At 50.3% G+C, this 23,295-nt stretch overlaps 1 protein-coding gene across 2 annotated transcripts in view; it reads right to left on the reverse strand.

Moving 5' to 3' along the window:
- Positions 1-497: 497 nt before the first annotated feature.
- The window catches only part of TTC31 (tetratricopeptide repeat domain 31), a 214,820-nt gene continuing 192,022 nt past the window's right edge, over positions 498-23,295 (reverse strand). For both annotated transcript variants that reach the window (XM_085642905.1, XM_085642906.1), the window contains exon 18: positions 498-1,427. In XM_085642905.1, the coding sequence (XP_085499031.1) occupies positions 1,307-1,427 (121 nt within the window). In that variant the 3' untranslated portion in view covers positions 498-1,306. The remainder of the gene's footprint in view (positions 1,428-23,295) is intronic.

A 23,295-nucleotide genomic window follows, 5' to 3' on the forward strand; every position in this document is an offset into this window, starting at 1 on the left:
TGCAAACCTTAAGCTAAAGAATGGTGCAGAAAATGAGCTGCATAAACAAACACTAATTACATCGTAGCTGCTTTAACATTCATTTTTTAATGGACTCATCTCTTATGCAGTCTTCGGCTGTATTACGGTGTGCTGTATATTGAGACGTGATGCGCTGTATGTAGGGAGAGGTATTGGAATGCATGGTCTGGGGACTACCCATGCATGCTATGACATCACAGGATTCAGATCTATACTGGGAGTCCGCTGGGGCTGGAGTCGAAGCCTCTAGACCACTGACATCTTTCTAGGATTAAACGTCTGTCTTTCAACTTTGTTCACCTCCTCATACAGGCAGTTCACTGCTGGTAGAGACCATGTAAACACTGCTCAATGCAGTCCACTTTTTGGTGCTAGATGACGATTCTTCTGCATCACAGATGTAAAGGTCACGGATCTGCCCAAAGCCTTTTAATGGACACAAACTCAAAGGTAAAAACGCTCACATAGAAATGGTGTCAATTAAGAACAGTTTATTATCGAAATTTCTGTAATATAAATCGACATATTTATTGAAAATTGTTTGCTTCGGTCATAGATAACAAGGCATTTTACACTGGGAGGAACAAAATTATTTTCAAATGATAAGAGTTCACACACACAACTCCTGGCACGCTGCACAAATAGAAAAGTAGTGGGAGGGGCCAGAATGGGAGACAACTGCATGGTGGAGACTTCAAAATATATGTAGGTTCTGTTGAGGCTCCTTCAAATGATCAGAGCAACAGTGTAGGTCATTGCAAATACCAGAGGAGGCCCTGGTGAGACGAACCCCCTCTCAACGGACACTACAGTCTTGAAAAGCGAGTATGCATGTCTTACTTAATATACATGCAATTTGTCACTCTATCCGATTACTCCAAAGTGCTTTTCCAGAAGTAACGCCCTCCCATGCATTTCTCCCCCTTATCTTCCTAATAGCCTCAGACAGGAAAGCACAGAAATCATTTGACAGATTAGAGTGCTGTAGGAAACAACCAGCTTTCTTTTATTCCAGAATAAAAGCGGTTTGGCCTCCATGAATCAAATATATCTGAACTGCAATAATTAAAGTTTATAAAAAAAAATGAACGTGGGATTTTTATGCTATATGTCAACCTAAACAAAACAGAAACCATTCAGCTGAAAACACTCAGTCGAAACCTCCTTTTGATTGGCCAATGAACAAACTGTGCCTGAGAGCGCCCAGATCTCGCGACGCCCACGTGCAACCTCCAAGCAGCTTTTCCTGCTCTCTACTGTAGTGAGAACTGAGTAGTACAGGGGGCTACTTGGCATCAACACCTCTGCTCTGGGGCACGTGGCGGAAGCGACAATTCTCTCCACTGGTGCAGCCAGCGTTGCGCCAAAAGTGACACTCCATCTCTGGGGGGAGTTTCACACTCTCTCTAAAGAGAAAAAACAGGCACATTTAGAAAAGGTAGGTCACATTTAGAAAAGGTAGGTCACATTTAGAAAAGGTAGGTCACATTTAGATAAGGTAGGTCACATTTAGATAAGGTAGGTCACATTTAGATAAGGTAGGTCACATTTAGATAAGGTAGGTCACATTTAGATAAGGTAGGTCACATTTAGATAAGGTAGGTCACATTTTGATAAGCTGAGCACATGGTATTGAGCAGAGGTAACAGAAACCCACAAGGCTCCTACCAAGAAGGCATGTATCTACTAACAATGGTGACTCAATATCAGATCCCATTTACATTTGTTAAAATAGGAATGAGCTTCATACAGAAAACTTTGGACTGCAATGAAAAGGCTACTTACCTGTTACAATTGATTTGCAGGCTCTAGTGCTGTAGATTCACATGCTTTATACAAATGGTTTCTCTTTGAGGATACCTTTTCCTAAATGTAAAGATGCCAGAACACAGGCCTTAGATTGTGACTCTCGCTGCTCCACCAGTGCCCTAAAAGTAATCCGCTTTAATTTATTAATATAGCTGCAATTATTGCAACAAGCCTACCTGTTTTGATCAGGGCCGCCAAGTTTTAACTGGCTTATGTCCGACATTGCCATATTGTAACTGTGCTTACTTGTGATATAAACACATCTTTTGCAACAAAAACAAGCATTTACAATGCAACGGTCTCGGCATTGTTAAAGTTAGAGCTGTTGGCATTGCTCATGACATTTTTGTTTATGTTTTTGTTTTTAAAACACTTAAAGAAACGGCATTGTTATTTACAATGTCAATAGCTTAATCACTCTCAAATGCGAGACCTATTGCATTTGCACCCACACACACAAAGCCACCCACACACACAGAGCCACCCACAGAGCCACTCACATAGAGCAACCCACACACAAATAGAGCCACCTACCCACACACACACACGCAGTAGCCCACTGACCTATTTACATTATGTGCACATTGTGATCTGCATGGTACATGTTCTTTGCTGCAGGCACATTAACCCTATGTGCTACCTTTCCAGGAGTCAAAACTTCCACTATACAAAATTCTGATCTCTCTCTAGCAAGAACATTAAACATCAATCATAAATATACAGTTGTAGAAAAATACACTTAGTGATCCTCCTAGGTAATAAAGGCCACGCGAAAACAACTGAAACATTGTGCACAAGTCTGTTGTGAGAGACACTGCCAGTTCTGATGGCGTCAGCTGTTCAACTCACTGTCTCTATGTATGAGTGACAGGCAGCTCCTTGGGAAACAAAGTGTTATCATGTATTTGTACCTTAACCCAGGGGAGGCCCCCACAAATTATTTGTGGAACACAAGTAGGAGCTGGGAACGATTTCTACTGTTTAGGGCTGGTACAATGAAATATTTCCTATGCTCCTGGCTTGGATACCAGCACAAGCTTGATAATATGCCCATGTAATCTGTTTAAACAAATTATGTTGCACTTTCTGTTTTTTCTGCAGCTAAAATAAATTGTATACCAAACAATTTCTTGTGCGTTTCTGTGGCTAATATAAGTTGTATACCAAACAATTTCTTGTCTGTTTCTGCAGCTATTATAAATTGTATGCCAAACAATTCCTTGTGCCTTTTTTATTGACAGTAAAGATTGAAGATACTAGTTGCTTATATATTGCCACATTTATTTTCGGTCCCTTTGACCTCTTCTGTTGACGCTTAGGCGTTATGACGTCTAACAGTAAATCTAGGTTTTAACATGATATTTCTTGAGTAAACGGAGACTGTGGAGTAGAACATCTTACACTATATGTGTCTGCAATATTCCGCTTGACTACTGGCATCGGTACCGATGGCACAACAACATACTTCACACACTTCTACATTGTACATCTCAGGGCAGTGCTTAATTTGAGCCGGTGTTTGCTGGTGGGGGCCTCAGCACTTATTTTTGGGGACTGACACTTATTTTTCCACATCAGACGTTTCCCGGGAGCAAGAGAGGGAAAATCACAAAAATTGTAAAGACGAAAGAAGAGAAAGATGGAAATACCGCTATAAAGATAGAATGCAGGGACCTGCAAGAAAGATTAGTGGGACAGTGAGTGTATGGTAGTGAATTAAAGAGGCAAGAGGTGCATTTAAGACTACCAGACTTGTTATTTGGTGTAACGTTGTTTAATTGCACCAACTTTGGGCTTCTGAGCAGAGTGTCGGCTGCGGTACTCATTCTTTTACAAAGTACGCGCTGGCTCTGGTTTATGTTATTTTGTTGTTTGAAAGCGAATAGTTTCTTACCTGTCGGTGTAGTTTTGCAGCTTGAAGATCTTTCTGGATTCACTATGCTGTGCATTATTCCGCGATCTTGTGGTTGGGTCCGGATTCGTAGTCTTTTCTTTTTTTTTTTTTTTTTTTTTTGTAGCCCAGGTGGGCGTCGACGTACACCATTTGGTGCACCTCCCGTGACGTCGTCGTGCTTCCTGCGGAAGTCCCACCTTTGGGGCGCCATCTTCGGGTTCTTTTTTCCTTTCCTCTTTCTTTTTTTTTTTTTTTTTTTGTTTTTGTTTTTGTTTTTTTTTAACCCTAGGCGATTGATTAATCTTTCTTGTCCCTTTATCTGTATGTTTGTATTTCTTTTGATATTTTCCATTTTACCCCCTCTTCCTCCAGCCTCATCTTCCTGGCGGAGGTGGGTGGGTTCGCTAGTGAATCCAGAAAGATCTTCAAGCTGCAAAACTACACCGACAGGTAAGAAACTATTCGTTTTGCAGCGTGAATCTTTCTGGATTCACTATGCTGTGCATCGATTTTGTAGCGGTTTTCCTAGTTCTGTGGCGGCTGGGTGGTAGATGAGCGTTGGTCGTTGAAAATGTGCTGAAGCACCTTCTGTCCAACCTGTGCTTCCTTGTTCATCTGAATGTCCACGCAGTAGTGTTTCGTGAACGTGTGCACAGATGCCCAGGTTGCCGCGAGGCATATGTCCTGGATGGGCGTGTTCGCCAGGAAGGCCACGGTGGCCCCTTTCTTCCTTGTGGAGTGAGCCTGCGGCCCCTCCGCTAGCTCCTGTCCAGCCTGTTTGTGGCAGAATTGAATAGTGAGGGCAATCCACCTTGCGATGGTGCCCTTAGTCACTGGTCTACCCATGAAGCTAGTAGCAAAGGACACAAACAGCTGTTTCGACTTCCTGAGTTCTTTGGTTCTCTCAATGTAGTGCATCACCGCTCTTCTGGCATCGAGGGTGTGCAGTGCCTTTTCTGCGTTTGTAGTCGGGTTTTGGAAGAAACTTGGTATCTGGATAGTCTGATTTATGTGGAACGCCGACACTACCTTGGGCATGAAGTGTGGGTCCGTTCTCAGGACTATTCTATCTTTGTGGATCTGAATGTAGGGTTCCTGCAGCGTTAGTGCTTGAAGCTCGCTCACCCTGCGTAGTGAGGTTATGGCCACCAGAAAGGCTGTTTTCATAGTCAACATCTGCAGTGTGGCCTTGTGAATGGGTTCAAACGGTGCCTTCATGAGCTCCGTCAGGACCACATTCAGATTCCATGCCGGCGGCGGCAACCTTTTCGGGGGGGCCATCCTTTTGGCTCCTTCCATGAATCTCCTCACCACCTGCGAGCTGAAGAAACTTCCACCTTTTTCACCTCTGGTGTAGGCCACGATGGCCGCTAGGTGTACCCTTAGTGAGCTCGAGCAGAGGTTACTGTTTAGAAGGTGTGTGAGGTACCTCAGTACTGTTGAGTCTCTTGTCATTCTGTTTTGCAGGCCCTTTTTCCGGCACCACACAGTGAACCTCTTCCATTTTGCGCTGTAGCATTTTCGTGTAGTTGGTTTCCTCGCCTCCCGTAGCACTCGCATCGTGCTCGGCGGCAATCTTAAGTGTGCGAACTCTAGGTCTTCAGGAGCCATGCCGCCAGGTTGAGGGTCTCTGGCTCTGGGTGCAGGACCTCTCCGTTTTGCATTGAGAGCAGGTCCTTCCTCCTCTCGAACCTGTATGGGTCGCCTTGTGCCATTTCCTGAATTTGTGAGAACCATGTCTGCCTCGCCCACTGCGGAGCCACCAGGATCAGGGTCATGTTGCTGGTTCTGCACTTGTCGAGCACTCTGTGCAACAGGGGTATCGGTGGAAAGGCGTAGGCAAATGTCCTCGACCAGCTTATCCATAGGGCATTTCCCTTGGATTGCTGATCTGGTTGCCTGGACGCGAAGCTTTGGCATTTTGCATTGTGGCGTGTTGCAAAAAGGTCTATTGTGGGAGTCCCCCATCTCCGGAAGAGTTTCTCCGTTTCCTGGCCATTGAGCTCCCACTCGTGTGATGCTGAGGTCTGCCTGCTTAGCCAGTCTGCCTCCACATTGTCCTTCCCCGGTAGGTGAATTGCCAGTAGATCTATCCTGAGAGGTATGGCCCATCTCCAAATTTCCTGAGCTAGGGATGAGAGCGGGAACGACTGTGTCCCCCCTTGTTTGTTGATGTAGAACATCGCCGTGGTGTTGTCTGTTTGGACCAACACCCTCTTGTTGAACAGGTGCCTCTGGAATGCCTTCAGGGCTAGCAGGATTGTTTTCAACTCGAGGTAGTTGATATGGCGGACCGCATCTGCTGGGGCCCATAGACCCCTCACTCTGAGGTTGTCCATGTGCGCTCCCCATCCCTTCTGCGATGCGTCCGTGGTAATGGTCACTGTTGGGATTGGTGGTGTCAGGCTTCTCCCTGCTGTTATGTTGTCTCTGTTCCACCAAGTTATCTCCTCCTGCACTGCGTGCGTAACAACCACTAGATCCTCCCAACTTCCGTTTGCTTGTGACCATTGTTGTTGTAGCCATTCCTGGAATGGTCTCATGTGCAGGCGTACATTCGGCACCAGCTGGATACAGGACGCCATCATCCCCATCATCTTGCTCACAGCCCTCACTGTCAGAGCTCGCCCCTTCTGGTAGAGCTTCGCCTCCTTCAGTAGAGCCTCTGTCCTCCTCTCGCTGGGCACTACTGTACTGTTGCGGGAGTTGATCTTTGCCCCCAGGAAAATCTTCACCTGCTCCGGTTCCATCGATGATTTTCCCCAGTGGATCGAGAATCCCAGATTTGTGAGGGTGTCTGTTACGCGTTTTGCGTGCCTCTCGCACTTTCCGCGTGAGTTTGCCTTGACCAGCCAGTCGTCCAAGTAGGGGTAGACATGTATTCCCTGCCTTCGTAGGTGCGCCGCTACCGCCGACAGGCATTTTGTAAAGACCCTTGGTGCTGATTTTAATCCGAAGGCCAGGGTCGTGAACTGGTAGTGTTCTTTTTCGATGTTGAATCTTAGAAGGCCCTTGTGCCTTCTGTTTATTGGGATGTGAAGATAGGCATCCTTGAGGTCCACGGTGACCATGAAGTCCCCTTCTCTTATCTGTGGCAGAACCTCCTGCAGTGAAGTCATTTTGAACCTTTGCGTTCTGATGAACTTGTTTAGGTAACGGAGGTCTAGTATGGGTCTGAGGTCTCCGTCTACCTTCGGAACCACGAAGTAGTTTGAGTAGACCCCTTTGTTGCGTTCTCTGAACGGCACTGTCTCTATGGCTCCCTTTTGCAGGAGTTTCCGCGTTTCTTCTCTGAGTATTGCCAGTTCTTGGGCCGATCTCAGTCTTCCCCTTGGTTTCCTGTTTGGAGGTCTTTTCTCCAAATCTACGCAGTACCCGTACTGCACCACGTTCCGTATCCACTTGTCTGTGGTTATACGCCGCCACTCCTGAAGGTAGAACCTCAGTCTTCCGCCTACTGGTGTCGTATGCTCGTAGGCTCTTGAATTTTCTCTTCCCCCCGATGACACTTTTCTGCGCCTCACCCTTGGGGTCCTGACGAGGGTAGGCGTCCTCTTGCGAGCTGAGTCACTTCGTCGAGGGCTGTTCGCCCCCTCTCCTCCTTTGGCCACGTCCGTTCCCTCTCCCGCGAAAGGACTGGCCCCGAGGTTGATATTGCCAGTTTTGCTTCTGCTGACCTTGTCCGTGACCTTCACCCTGCTGACTTTGTTGGAACGCCTGGTGCGACGTCCCCTGCTGGCTTCCTCCCCTACCGTAGGGTCTTCTCGAGGGATTTCCTCGCCTCATTCCCCTCAGCTGTAGGGCCCCCATGGACCTCGCCGTCTCGTTTTCTTTTTTCAGCTGGGTGAGCTTGTCGTCCACTGTTGCTCCGAACAGTGTCTCTCCATTGAAGGGGGTGCCAAGGATGTTGTTCTGCACTTCCGGTTTGAATCCCGAGATTCTTAGCCATGCATGCCTCCTCTCTGTGACCCCTATGGCCATGAGTCTTGCTGAAGTCTCTGCCCCATCCAACGCCGTCTTTATACAGGAGTTGGCGATGTTTTTGCCTTCATCTATCAGGTGAGAGGCTCTCTGCCGGTATTCTTCGGGGAGGTGCTTTACTAACTCCCCCATCTCATCCCAGTGCTGGTATTGGTGTCTATTGAGGAGTGCATTTGAATTCGCCATGCGCCAGTGCATTGCGGCGTTCCTCTCGACCTTTCTTCCTGTGAGGTCAATCCTCCTGCTCTCCTTATCCGGGGGTGGGCCCGAAGTTGCTGGTACGTTGGCCCTTCTCCTGGCCGTGGAGGCTATGATGGAGTCCGCGGTCACGCTACCCTTGATGTAAGGGGGGTCCAGGGAGGAGTGCTTATATTTCTTCTCTGTCCTGGGCGTGATCGACCGGCAGGTCGCAGGTTCCTTGAAGGCTTCTCTCCCCTGATTCATCACGCTTTGTAGCATGGGGAGGAACTGGCTCCTTGTCTGGATGGGGAGCAGTGTCTCGACGAGAAAATCGGCTTTCGGTTTCTCCTCGTCGAGTTTGACGCCGAAGGCCATTGCTGCGCTCCTGACCACCATATTGTAGACCCCGATGTCGTCGGGTGGCGAAGGCCTCGAAGGGTACGTGTCCACGGGCTCCTCCGGGTTTTCGGTGTCGAGATCGTGCCATTCGACGTCGTTGCTGGTAGATGCCGCCGATTCGTAGAACGACCGTTGGTCTTCTTCCTCGGCTTCTCCCTCATAATAGGGCTCTTCTTCCTCTTCGTGTTCTCTTGTCAGCCCTTCGGCGTCGAACTCGTCTTCGACCTCACCGACGTCCGCTGATGAAACCGTTGGAATCTTGAATTCCTTCATTCTTGCGTCGAACTCCTTTTTTCTTTGAAGGATGTTCTCCATTTCGGCCTCGAGCCGCCTCTTCTTTTTCTCCATCTCGGAGATGCTTTCGGCGTCGACCGCGGGTCTTTTCGATGAAACTTGCGTCGACGTCGAACGTTCTTTCTGCGTCGATCGGCCCGTTTCATGGGATGCTTTCGACGACCCTTGCCTTTCGGCGTCTTTCGGCACCAGGGAGTCCTTCTCTAAGGATCCGCTCGGCCTCTTGTCCGTGGTTCCCCCTATGGACGTCGAAGTTTTCGGCGTCGGGGCTCCCTTCGTGGACTTTGACTCAGATTTTCTCGAGTCACCCTCGTGTTGTCGAGGTACTTTCTGTTTTGCGCTCGACGATTCTCTTACCTCGTCTTCTTTTTTCTTGTCGGTCTCTACGACCGTGAAGTTTTCGGCTGTCTCGGCGTCGTTGTCCTCGTCGTCCGAGGAGAGGCCCAGAGCGTAGAGCGTCGGGGGCTTCCCCTTGCCATCCATGCTGGCGTTGGCCCTTCTCTGCCGCTCTCTCACCCTGAGTGTCTTCGGCGCGAAGGCTGAGCAGGCGTTGCAGTCGATACTCTGGTGATCGACCGGTAGGCAGAGGTTGCAGACCGGATGCTGGTCTTTCTGCGCGAACTTGTGGTGGCAGTTTGGGCAGAACTTGAATGGCGTCTTGTCCATTGCGCTCAGGGTCTCTGAGCGTGCATTCTCCAAGGCCGTCGAAGAAAAAGGGCGCTGGTCCTCCTTTCTTCGCGCTCCTGATGAAATCTTTTCCTTTCCTGATATCTTCTAGTGTTTCTATCGACGAAACTCGCTTTTCTTCCTTCTTCCTTCGAGTGTAATTCTGGAGCTTCCCGATGACGATCCAGACCCAACGGCGGAAAAAAGAATCTGAAGATGGCGCCCCAAAGGTGGGACTTCCGCAGGAAGCACGACGACGTCACGGGAGGTGCACCAAATGGTGTACGTCGACGCCCACCTGGGCTACAAAAAAAAAAAAAAAAAACAAAGAAAAGACTACGAATCCGGACCCAACCACAAGATCGCGGAATAATGCACAGCATAGTGAATCCAGAAAGATTCACGCTGCAAAACTATTTTTATTGAGATGAGGCAATATCAAAGTATTGCAAACACAGTGCATGCACGGCTCATCATATGCTCATGTTGTATCTGAACTCATTTATTATTTGCTCGCCCCTCCCTCACCCGCACCGTCCCATCTGCCCGTTTTTCTGGCTAGTCCAACAATTGAATGCAAGTGGAACCCTCCCCCCCCCCATCTTCACATTTTCTGATTACATAATGCTGGTTAATTGCGATCCAAAGCCAACAGTTGCTGTGTCTAATTGTAATATATTCAATACATGTGAGATTTCCAATTAGAGGATGCTAAATTGTTTAAAACATTTTATGTTGAGATTAGTCATACATTATACTTTCCAAACTTGTCAACATACAGAGATTAGTGTACCATCTCAGCACTGTGGAGTGTTTTGTCTTGTTTCTAAACAGAGGCTAGCAATTGTTTTGCTGTTGTGCATAGGTGACCATAAGTATCCTCTGCTCTCTAGTCATATGTGTCACCTTCTTGTCTAGCAGACCAAGTAAGACTACATCTGGTGTATCCTATTTGAGGAGGCCTACTATTTGTTGGAATTTACTCAGCTCCTCTTTCCAAAAGTCTCCTAATATGGTGCATGACCACCAAGGGGGGCGTGGCTAACTGCCGAACATGGCGGCCACAATTTAGCGGAGCTCCGCGTCAGAACCCGATAATCCTGCAAATACCTGTGAAGCTGGGGGGCAAATCAACACTAATTTCTCTCCCCACCGAGCATACAGATCGAAGTGCCTTGGCTGGAGCGGCACAACTCCGATAGACTTCATCAGAGTCACGAGATCTGCGGAAAGGTGTGGTGGCAAGCTGCGTACGCCCCAGGCCCGACACACTGAATGAGCGGCCTGCGCTGTCTCTGATGGGCTGAGGGCTCCTGCACTGATGGACTGGGGTGGTGCCAGCGGCCTAGGGTGCCCGGCGGTGGCACTACCTGCAGTAGACAGAGCAGGACCTGGTCCGGTAGAGGAGATGTCATCTGGCCTGGGGCAGCCCTCCGGCCTTCCCTCTCAGCGCGGCTGCACTGTGGAGGCCTCGCTGGTGGTGGCCTGGCACCACACGTGGGAGGCCGCGATCCTGAGCAGATGCATCGTGAAAGGCCTTCCAGTATATCCGGGGCCTGAGATGTGTGGGGGCGATGGCGGCCCTTGCCTGAGGCAGTCACGGACATGGGACCTCGAGGAAGTCAAAATTTGCCCACTGTTCGAGTTGCCGAGAGACGCTGGCCCAAGAGACGGACCACGGTGTACCCTTCACCTAGGTGGTGAGTTGACTGCCGCTGCAGAGCGGCGTGGAGTTTTGATATTCGAGCTTCCCTTGACCCTGAGCTTGCACTACCCGTGCCTGCAGCCAGCGGGCTGACTGTTCTGGGCCCTCTGTGCTGCGCGCTATCCGAGCGCTGAACCAGTCACGTCGAAGGCTGCCTCCGGGTCCCAGTGCACCAACAGGGTGAACGCCAAGTCGATTGCCCCAGAGACTACGGCATAACAGATTATCCGCCCCCATCGGATGAAGCCCTCCCTTACCGCTAGCTGGTCCAATAGTCCACCCCTAGGTGTAGACTGACAGGGCCCTAGTATCTCTTCCAAACACACACCTACTATAGTTGGCAGCTGTGGATTGTCCCCCTGCTTCCCTGGCGTTGGAATCGGCTGACCTGCAGGACTGTGTCTAAATCCGCCGTCTTTCTCCGAGGTCAAGCAGAAATGCCTCGGAGAAACGCAGCGGCGTTTTCGGATTCGGGGGCGTGTTTTTCTTTCTCTCCTCTTGCCATTGGCTGGAATGTTTACATTCCAGAGAGAAAGAAAGTAAAAAAACACGCCCCCGAATCCGAAAAAGACGGGGCTTCTTTGGAGAGACAAAGCTCTTCTCCAATGGCTAACCAGCATTTAAGAGGCCAGCCAATGGATTAGAGGGAAGAAGAGGGGCGGGTTAAAGCCCCACTTCTAAAACGTTAAATCTCACGAGCGAGACTGCGCAAGCGTAGCCTTCGCTAGCCGAGACCTAAATACTACATGACAAATTTTATTGGATTTTTTTTTTATAAATCATGGCCAAACCGGCTTACAAACGTACAGAGGAGATTGTAATAAAAGAAAAAATATAAACAACTGCAACACCGCAACTTGCAGTCAGTCCCATACATCCCTCCTGCACACCCGCAGTAGATCCCACAATCAAATTAAGCATTAGACACACATCTCAGTCTCAGGTTGTGGTGCCATAGTTGCGTATTTCGGGAATCGAGAGAGCGAACAGGAGCTAGGACTATACCCCTATAACCGTCCCATCTCTGCCACATTTTTGGCAGTTTTTGGGGGTTGCCCCTGACCTGAAACACCCACTACTTCAAGGCCCATACAATGGTCCATCCCCCTCTTCCAATTGATGGAGGAGTGTCTACTTTCCACATTTTAGCTACATCTCTTTTCGCCAACGTAAGCCCTAGAAATAGCAACTGCCTTTTATACCAATGCCCTCCTCTGCCCTCTGTGCTATGGAGAAGAATTAACTTGGGGACAAAAATAAAACTTTCCAGGAGAGGACCTTCCCGAGGCAGGATCTCACCCCCTCCAAAACTAAATTGATACTACACAGTTCCACACTGTATGGACAAATGTACCTCACCCGCCCACAGCGGAGGCACACAAGGGAATCAACCAAACCCTTGCGCCAGAGGTGGCGCTGTGTAAATTAGGCTCTGTGTACGTATTTTAGTTGCATCAAGCAGAGACGGGCTGGTATCGCTGCCTCACGGGGAGCTTCCAGAGCCTCCATCCTGTCATCATCATCTAGGTTGTCAAGGTTGACCTTCCACGCCGCCCTTAATGCTGGCAGTGTGGTGGAACGGTTTGTGTTCAGGGACTGATATATATTCGTGATCTTTTGGGTACCCAAGTCTCCCATCACGAGTTTGCCCTCAATGGGCTAAACTCTGGCAGCTCCTCGGAGGTCCTTGAGATAAGGGGACATGGCGTGCCAAAACTCCAAGTATTGATAGAATTGGCTACGGTGCATCCGATAGTCACTTTGCATCTCTTGAAATGATTTTAACACCATACCTCACGTATCATCTCCTAGAGTGGATATTCCTATGGTATCCCATTTCTAGAAGCCACCCAAAAGGGCCACTTGATGAAGGATAGTGCTCGGCGACAAAAGAGTCCACGGTGTCAGTTTCCCCCCACCACCCCATTCGCCGAAGGGAGCGTCTTCAGGTATCTATGACCGCTTGAGATACCAAAGGAATAAGACCCACCCTCCTCCCACTATAGAGGTAGTCAAGCAAGGAGGTATCACCCATCTCCCTGACTCATACGCTGGGTCCTCCTGGGGGCCATACCACCAGTCGTTGATAATCAGTAGACGGGGGCCAGCATAATACAAACATACATCTGCAATACGTGCTGCCCCTCACCCACACAAGGACCCGCTCAGGACTGTATGACTTGTCTAAACCATGACGTGGGAATAGCATATGGGTAGTTCTGAAATTGGTATAGTAAAGCGGGGTAAATAGACTATTTTAAAAATCGCTGACCTACCTTAGAAGATCAGCAACAAGCACCAGGCCTTTTCCTCGTGTTTGATGCGTGACAGCACTGAGGCTAAATTATGGGTCCATGACAAGACCAGGTCTGGAGAGACCTACTCTCAATAGCCGAACCCTCCCCTCCCCCTTCCCTTCCCCCCCACCCCAACCCACCTTTCCTGGTGGCCAGCATCAACACAGACACCCACTCCAAATCGCCAGCTCCAGCTCCAACAGGAAACTTCACAGACTTTGCAGCGTTCATGTAGGTCTTGACAAAGATCTGCATGATCTGCAAAATGCGAGGTCCTGAGGCCACCAGGTCTGAGGAAGAATAGGACATCGTCCGTATAGAGGGCTATTTGTGGCAGACAGATCGGTATAAGTCAAGCTTTTATACAAATGGAATCTGGAGCCCAGATTCACATGCTTAAGAAGGACAAATAGGTACTCCCAGCTGGCTGAATCGAAAGCTTTAACTATATCCACTAGTAGTACCGTCGCTGGGCTCCCCAATCAGCCTGGCAGAGCCAAGGCATTATACACGCACCTAATATTCTGACGTGTGGCTCGCTGAATAGAAAAAGAACAATTGATAGACAGAATTCAGAACAATGTCATACATTCACCCCAGTACAGAGATCTTGGCCTAAATCCATCGTTTTTTTGCTCCACATGCCATTCCAGTTTGAACCCAGGCAGATGCAAATCAGTCTTGACCCTGTGCCCAATGGAAACAGTCCAGCCCAAACTGCCAGGTCAGGTCCTCCCTGGACTGGAAACAAGCATCCTAGGACCAGTTTCGGGGTTTCACCCCTCTTCAGCCAGGATAGCTTGATTCCACTGGCATGGAGAGCACTGGACTCACGTCTGAGCATACCCGTCCCACTCGGGGTGACAAATGCAAAAAGAACAATTGATGGACAGAATGCAGAACAATGTCATACATTCACCCCAGTACAGAGATCTGGGCCTAAATCCATTGTTTTTTTGCTCACCGTGCCATTCCAGTTTGAACCAAGCCATATGCAAATCAGTCTTGACCATGCCCCCAATGGGAACAGTCCAGTCTGAATTGCCTGTTGCTCGCTGAGGCATTCTGTCCGCTTAGTTCAGATGAACTACATCTGGCAAGTGTTTCATTAGTCTGGGGGCCAAGGTCTTAGCCAGCAGCATTACCTTCAAGCTTAGAAGAGAGATCGGGTGGTACGAGGAGTGTTCCTCAGGTGGGTGGCTCAGCTGAAGGAAGTCTTCACACAGCATGTCTCCAGGCTGGTGGGAGCAGCAACTCCTCCAGTGCAGAGTGGATCACCCCCAAGCGATGTTTCCCTAATTGGGGCATAAACGTCTAAAATAAATTTGCTAGGGAAACCGTAAGGTCCCGGGGCCTTTCCCACCCGCAGCTCTGCCAGAGCCGAAGAGGGCTCTCTTCTGTAAATGCTTCCTCCAGCTGGGCTTGGGCTGGGTTTGTCAGGGACTGCTGAGGCAGGGCCTTGATAAATTCTATGAATTGATCACATTCACCTCCTCCCTTCAAGCATACACAGCCCCAAAATAAGCAGCAAGCTCTAGGCCACCTCCCAGACAGCAACCCAACCTGAGCATCATGGATCACCGGCACTGGAGAGACATCACAAGCGGCTTGACATAACCTAGGTAACAACGTACTAGATTTGTCGCCCCATTGATAAATGCAGCTTTGTGCAGCCTGCCACTCCGGTGTGGAGTCGTCTAGTAGTAGTGCAGCCTGCCACACCCCGCCACAGTCTTCCCAGTGGACGCGCTCATCCAGCATCAGCATCTGTATCTCAAGGTCTACTAGAGTGCTGGCTCTACGCCTATGCTGTCCAGCGCAAAGGCTAATATCTACCCCTCAGAGCGTCGGCTTGAATGCCTCCCACAATATCGTTGCAGAGGCTGCTGTAACGGCATTGAGGGTAAAATATTCCTCAATGGGTTTGTAGGAAGTGGTCTGCAAATGCCATGGCGACATGCACCAGCAAAAGGCAGGACATCCCAGTCCTACATGAAGCCTCGGGTCACAAGAGAGTTATCAGAAAACCCTCTGAGCAATAGGTCTACATCTGACACCCTATAGAGGATGCAGCTGGGGACCAACAGGTAGGCCAGTTTTGAGAAGGAGCCATGAACAGCTGAATAATACATATAGCCCATATCTCCTTAATGATATGCCCTCCAGGCATCCGCGGCACCAAACGCAGATACCAGGGATCCCCTCTTGGACCCCCTCATCGCTTTCCCGGGGGCGCCACCTGTCCACCTCTGGATGCGTCACATCGTTCCAGTCCTTTCCTATTACTGAAAGACCGCCAGGTCCTTCCCCCCCCACAGACCTATCACCTGATCAACGAAAAGCTGTCCCAGTGGTGGGGGAGGCATACGTACTGCACAGTGTGAGAGGCTCCCCATATAGTGTGCCGGTCTCCAAGGGATAACCAATTGTCTATCCAGGTTTAGGTGGGCTCGAAGGGGATCCTACGATGTAGCAGGACGCCTGTACCCCGTGATACCCTCACAAAACCAGATTGGTATACATGTGTATAGCCATACCTGGCTAGGCAAGGGACCTTGGAACCCAGAAGATGAATCTCCTTCAGGAGGAGTATGTCAGCCTTCATTCGCTTAGCTTCTTTCAGAACCACGCCTCGTTTTATCTGGTCAAGGACCCCTCGCACTTTCCACACCATGACTAGGATTTCTCCCAAGGGACCTGTAGAGCCAATGTCATACATCAGCATCTAGAGTAAAGGGGTGTGAGCTTCTGTATATGGACCTAGGAAAGTGTGCACACTTGGTCTGTACACTGCAACTAAAAACAGTTAAACTAACCCCCTTTACCCTCTCCCCTCCCTCATACTTCAGTGAGAAGTATCTGTGACGGAAGAGGCACCCCCCCCCCTCCCCCCCAGGACAACAAAGGTGGGCCGGCAAGGGGGCATCGCCAATGGATCCCCATAACCTTTCCCAACTAAGAACTGCGCTAGGGAAAGTTAAACCTCTATCTCTAGGGGTGCAGTTGAGCATGCAGGTCACACACTACTAATGCAGAGAAAATGTCTACCACTCAAGTGGCTCCCATGGAACTAGAACAGTCTATCATTTTCTGAAAACACATAAGTCACGCAGATTCCCCCATGTGGCAACTTAAGGTGCATCATCTCGACGTGCTCCACCAGGAGGAGCGGGATAGATTGCGGTGCTTCATGCTGGACTAGGATGGATGGGTCCGTCTATCACCTTAAGATGAATCGGAGGTCCACGTGGGGCGGTGTGTGTGTGGCTTCAGTGGCACCGATTCATCTGCCCAGGCGCAACTTCCTCTGGGGAGTCAAAGAACAGTCTGTGTGCTGAAGACGACTCAAGCGTGCAAGGTACAGCAGCCTTTATTGGATTTTAAAGTCCCGCAGGTGTTGTTTTGCTCCAGTGAAGGACTGACACTATCGTATAATATATTTGTGATTGGTAGAGAATCCTGCCAAATTTACCAATCGCGTCCATGTAGTTAAGAATCCTGGCCATCACCGGTCGCTGTCTTGCCCCAGGAGCTCCAGTGCTCCATGGGCTCTCTCCGCTACAAAGCACGTCGAGAGGGATTCTGCAGGAACGAAAAGTTTCTTACCTGTCGGTGTAGTTTTGCAGCTTGAAGATCTTTCTGGATTCACTATGCTGTGCATTATTCCGCGATCTTGTGGTTGGGTCCGGATTCGTAGTCTTTTCTTTGTTTTTTGTTTTTTTTGTAGCCCAGGTGGGCGGCGACGACCACCATTTGGTGCACCTTCCGTGACGTCGTCGTGCTTCCTGCGGAAGTCCCACCTTTGGGGCGCCATCTTCGGGTTCTTTTTTCCCCTTTTTTTTTTTTTACCCTAGGCGATTGCTTAATCCTTTTTGTCCATTTTTCTGTACGTTTCCATTTCTTTGATCTTTTCCATTTCACCCCCTCTTCCTCCAGCCTCATCTTCCTGGCGGAGGTGGGTGGGTTCGCTAGTGAATCCAGAAAGATCTTCAAGCTGCAAAACTACACCGACAGGTAAGAAACTTTTCGTTTTGCAGCGTGAATCTTTCTGGATTCACTATGCTGTGCATAGACTTTGTAGCGGTTTTCCTAATTTTGTGGTGGCTGGGTGGAAGATGAGCGTTGGTCGTTGAAAATGTGTTGTAGCACCTTCTGTCCGACCTGTGCCTCCTTATTCATCTGAATGTCCACGCAGTAGTGTTTTGTGAACGTGTGCACAGATGCCCAAGTTGCAGCGAGACAAATGTCTTGGATGGGCGTGTTTGCCAGGAAGGCAACGGTGGCCCCCTTCTTCCTTGTGGAGTGAGCCTGGGGCCCCTCCGCTAGCTCCTGTCCAGTCTGTTTGTGACAGAATTGAATAGTGAGGGCAATCCACCTAGCGATGGTGCCCTTAGTCACTGGCCTACCCATGAAGCTAATAGCAAAGGACACAAACAGCTGCTTCGACTTCCTGAGTTCCTTGGTTCTCTCAATGTAGTGCATCACCGCTCTTCTGGCATCGAGGGTGTGCAGGGCCTTTTCTGCGTTTGTAGTCGGGTTTTGGAAGAAACTTGGTATCTGGATACTCTGATTCATGTGGAACGCCGACACCACCTTGGGCATGAAGTGTGGGTCCGTCCTCAGGACTACCCTGTCTTTGTGAATTTGAATGTAGGGTTCCTGTAGCGTAAGTGCTTGAAGCTCGCTCACCCTGCGTAGTGAGGTTATGGCCACTAGAAAGGCAGTTTTCATCGTCAACATTTGCAGAGTGGCTTTGTGAATGGGTTCAAACGGCGCCTTCATGAGCTCCGTCAGAACCACGTTTAAATTCCATGCCGGCGGCGGCAACCTTTTCGGGGGGGCCATTCTTTTGGCTCCCTCCATGAATCTCTTCACCACCTGCGAGGTGAAGAAACTTCCACCCTTCTCACCTCTGGTGTAGGCAACGATCGCTGCTAGGTGTACCCTTAGGGAGCTCGAGCAGAGGTTACTTTTTAGAAGGTGTGTGAGGTACCTCAGCACAGTTGAGTCTCTTGTCATTCTGTTTTGCAGGCCTTTTTTCCTGCACCACACCGTGAATCTCTTCCATTTTGCGCTGTAGCATTTTCTTGTAGTTGGTTTCCTTGCCTCCCGTAGCACTCGCATAGTGCTCTGAGACAACCTTAGGTGTGCGAACTCTAGGTCTTCAGGAGCCATGCTGCCAGGTTGAGGGTCTCTGGCTCTGGGTGCAGGACCTCCCCGTTTTGCATTGAGAGCAGGTCTTTTCTCCTCTCGAACCTGTACGGATTGCCTTGCGCCATTTCTTGAATTTGTGAGAACCATGTCTGCCTCGCCCACTGCGGGGCCACTAGGATTAGAGTCATGTTGCTGGTTCTGCACTTGTTGAGCACTCTGTGCAACAGGGGTATCGGTGGAAAGGCGTAGGCAAATGTCCTCGACCAGCTTATCCATAGGGCATTTCCCTGGGATTGCTGATCTGGTTCCCTGGACGCGAAGCTTTGGCATTTTGCATTTTGGCGTGTTGCAAATAGGTCTATTGTGGGAGTTCCCCATCTCCGGAAAAGCTTCTCCGTTTCCTGGCCATTGAGCTCCCACTCGTGAGATGCCGAGGTCTGCCTGCTTAGCCAGTCTGCCTCCACATTGTCCTTCCCCGGTAGGTGAATTGCCAGTAGATCTATCCTGAGAGGTATGGCCCATCTCCAAATCTCCTGAGCCAGAGAGGAGAGAGGGAACGACTGTGTCCCCCCCCTATTTGTTGATGTAGAACATTGCCGTGGTGTTGTCTGTTTGAACCAACACCCTCTGGTTGTACAGGTGCCTCTGGAATGCCTTCAGGGCTAGTAGGATTGTCTTCAACTCGAGGTAATTGATATGGCGAACCGCATCTGCTGGAGCCCACAGACCCCTCACTCTGAGGTTTTCCATGTGTGCTCCCCATCCCTTTTGCGATGCGTCCGTGGTAATGGTCATTGTTGAGTTTGGTGGTGTCAGGCTTCTCCCTGCTGTCATGTTGTCTCTGTTCCACCAAGTTATCTCCTCCTGCACTGCGTGCGTAACAACCACTAGATCCTCCCAACTTCCGTTTGCTTGTGACCATTGCTGTTGTAGCCATTCCTGGAATGGTCTCATGTGCAAGCGTACATTCGGCATTAGCTGGATACACGACGCCATCATCCCCATCAATTTGCTCACCGACCTCACTGTCAGAGCTCGCCCCTTCTGGTAGAGCCGCGTCTCCTTCAGTAGGGCATCTGTCCTCCTGTCGCTGGGCACCACTGTACTGCTCAGGGAGTTGATTTTTGCCCCCAGGAAAATCTTCACCTGCTCCGGTTCCATCGACGACTTCCCCCAGTGAATCGAGAACCCCAGGTTCGTGAGAGTGTCTGTTACGCGTTTTGCGTGCCTCTCGCACTTTTCGCGCGAGTTTGCCTTGACCAGCCAGTCGTCTAAGTAGGGGTAGACGTGTATCCCCTGCTTTCGTAGGTGGGCCGCGACCGCCGACAGGCATTTTGTAAAAACCCTTGGCGCTGATTTTAATCTGAATGCCAGGGTTGTGAACTGGTAGTGTTCCTGGTCGATGTTGAACCTTAGAAGTCCCTTGTGTCTTCTGTTTACTGGGATGTGCAGGTAGGCATCCTTGAGGTCCACGGTGACCATGAAGTCTCCGTGTCTTATTTGGGGCAGCACCTCCTGCAGCGAAGTCATCTTGAACCTTTGCGTTCTGACGAACTTGTTTAGGTATCGCAGGTCTAGGATGGGTCTGAGGCTCCCGTCTACCTTCGGGACCACGAAGTAGTTTGAGTAGACCCCCTTGTTGCGTTCTCTGAACGGCACTGGCTCTATGGCTCTCTTTTCTAGAAGCTTCCGTGTTTCTTCTCTGAGTAGGGTCAGTTCTTGACCCGATCTTTGCCTTCCCCTTGGCTTCCTGTTTGGCGGTTTCCTTTCCAAATCTACGCAGTACCCGTACTGCATGATGTTCAGTATCCACTTGTCTGTGGTTATACGCTGCCACTCGTGAAGGTAGAGCCTCAGCCTTCCGCCTACTGGTGTTGTATGCTCGTAGGCTTCTGATCCTTCTCTCCCCCTCGATGTTACTGTTTCGCGCCTCACCCCTGGGGGCATGTCGAGGGTAGGCGTCCTCCTGCGTGCAGAGTCACTTTGATGAGGGCTGCTCCCCCCCTCTCCTTCTCTGGCCACGTCCGTTCCCTCTCCCGCGAAAGGACTGGCCCCGGGGCTGGTACTGCCAGTTTTGCTTCTGTTGACCCTGTCCGTGACCTTCACCCTGCTGACCCTGCTGGAACGTCTGGTGCGACGGGCCCTGCTGGTTTCCTCCCCTACCGTAGGGTCTCCTTGAGGGGTTGCCTCGCCTCATTCCCCTCTGCTGTAGGGCCCCCATGGACCTCGCCGTTTCGTTATCTCTTTTTAGCTGGGTGAGCTTCTCGTCAACTGTTGCTCCGAACAGTGTCTCTCCGTTGAAGGGGGTGCTAAGGATGTTGTTCTGCACCTCCGGTTTGAATCCCGAGATTCTTAACCATGCATGCCTTCTCTCGGTGACCCCTATGGCCATGAGTCTTGCTGAAGTCTCTGCCCCGTCCAACGCCGTCTTTATGCAGGAGTTGGCGATGTTTTTGCCTTCATCTACTAGGTGTGAGGCTCTCTGGCGGTATTCTTCGGGGAGATGCTTCACTAGCTCTCCCATCTCGTCCCAGTGCTGGTACTGGTGTCTATTGAGGAGAGCATTGGAATTCGCCATGCGCCAGTGCATAGCGGCGTTCCTCTCGACCTTTCTTCCTGTGAGGTCTATCCTCCTGCTCTCTTTATCAGGTGGTGGGCCCGAGGTTGCTGGTACGTTGGCCCTTCTCCTGGCCGTGGAAGCTATGATGGAGTCTGCGGTCACGCTACCTTTGATGTAAGGGGGGTCCAGGGAAGAGTGCTTATACTTCTTCTCAGTCCTGGGTGTGATCGACCGGCAGGTCGCTGGTTCCTTGAAGGCTTCTCTCCCCTGATTCATCACGCTTTGAAGCATGGGGAGGAACTGGCTCCTCGTCTGGATGGGGAGCAGGGTCTCGACGAGAAAATCGGCTTTCGGCTTCTCTTCGTCGAGTTTGACGCCGAAGGCTGTTGCTGCGCTCCTGACCACCATATTGTACACCCCGATGTCGTCGGGTGGCGAAGACCTCGAAGGGTACGTGTCCACGGACTCCTCCGGGTTCTCGGTGTCGAGATCCTGCCATTCGATCTCGTGGCTGGTCGATGGTGCCGAGCCGTAGACCGACTGTTGGTCTTCTTCCTCGGCTTCCTCTTCATAATAGGTCTCGTCTTCCTCTTCGAGATCCCTCATCAGTCCCTCGGTGTCGAATTCATCCTCGACCTCGACGACGTCCGCCGATGAAACCGTTGGAATCTTGAATTCCTTCATCTTGGCGTCGAACTCCTTCTTCCTTTGAAGGATGTTCTCCATCTCGGCCTCGAGCCGCCTCTTCTTTTTCTCCATCTCGGAGATGCTTTCGGCGTCGACAGCGGATCTTTTCGTCGAAACTTGCATCGACGTCGACCGTTCTTTCAGTGTCGATCGGGCCGTTCCCTGGGTTGTCTTCGACGACCCTTGCCTTTCGGCGTCTTTCGGCACCAGGGAGTCCTTCTCTAAGGATCCGCTCGGCCTCTTGTCCATGGTTCCCCCTTTGGTCGTCGAAATTTTTGGCGCCGGGGCTCCCTTCGTGGACTTAGACTCTGATTTTCTCGAGTCACCCTCGTGTTTTCGAGGTACTTTCTGTTTTTCGCTCGACGATTCTCTTACCTAGTCTTCTTTTTTCTTGTCGGTCTCTACGACCGTGAAGTTTTCGGCTGTCCCGGCGACGTTGTCCTCGTCGTCCGAGGAGAGGCCCAGATCGTAGAGCGACGGGGCCTTACCCTTGCCATCCATGCTGGCGTTGGCTCTTCTCTGCCGATCTCTCACCCTGAGCGTCTTCGGCGCGAAGGCTGAGCAGGCGTTGCAGTCCTTACTCTGGTGTTCGACCGGTAGGCAGAGGTTGCAGACCGGATGCTGGTCCTTCTGCGCGAACTTGTGGTGGCAGTTTGGGCAGAACTTGAATGGCGTCTTGTCCATTGCGCTCAGGGCCTCTGAGAGCGCATTCTCCAAGGTCGTCGAAGAAAAAAGGGCGCTGAACCTCCTTTCTTCGCGCTCCTGATGAAATAACCTCCTTTCCTGTGAAAACTCCGATGTATTCGTGGACGAAACTCGCTTTTCTTTCTTCTTTCTTCGGTTTGTAACTCTGGAGCTTCTCGATGACGATCCAGACCCAACGGCGGAAAAAAGAATCTGAAGATGGCGCCCCAAAGGTGGGACTTCCGCAGGAAGCACGACGACGTCACGGAAGGTGCACCAAATGGTGGTCGTCGCCGCCCACCTGGGCTACAAAAAAACAAAAAAAAAAAAACAAAGAAAAGACTACGAATCCGGACCCAACCACAAGATCGCGGAATAATGCACAGCAGAGTGAATCCAGAAAGATTCACGCTGCAAAACCACTGATCCGAGCCATTGCGTCAAGAATTTGTCCCTGAAAGAGCCCTCACACCCTCCAGGCAGCCCCAAAAAAAAACGCTGATTATTGCGCAAATTGTAATATGCTTTTAGAACCTGCTTCTCTTACCCTCTGTTCTCTCGAATTGTTCTTACCCTCTTATACCTGTTCCCCTCGCTCTATTCCCTCAGCCATGTTCTCTCAATGAGTTCTTACCCTCACTCATACATGTACCCCTCTCTGTTCTTCCTACCCTGTTTTTTTAAATGTGTTCTTACCTTCTCATACCTGTACCCCATGCTCTGCTCCTCTTACCCCCTGGTCTCTCAATTTGTTACCCTCTCTCCTACCTGTACCCCATACTCTACTCCCCCTATGCTGTTTTCTCGATGTGTTACCCTCTATATCTGTGCCACTCACTCTACTCCTCTTATGCTGCTCTCACTGTGTTCTTACCCTCTCTCCTACCTGTGCCCTCGCTCTGCTCCTCCTACCCTGTTCTCTCGATGTATTCTTACCCTCTCTAGCTGTACCCCTCGCTCTGCT

The sequence above is a fragment of the Triturus cristatus genome, chromosome 2_2 (genome assembly GCF_964204655.1).
Source record: "Triturus cristatus chromosome 2_2, aTriCri1.1, whole genome shotgun sequence".
Taxonomy (NCBI): Eukaryota; Metazoa; Chordata; class Amphibia; order Caudata; family Salamandridae; genus Triturus; species Triturus cristatus.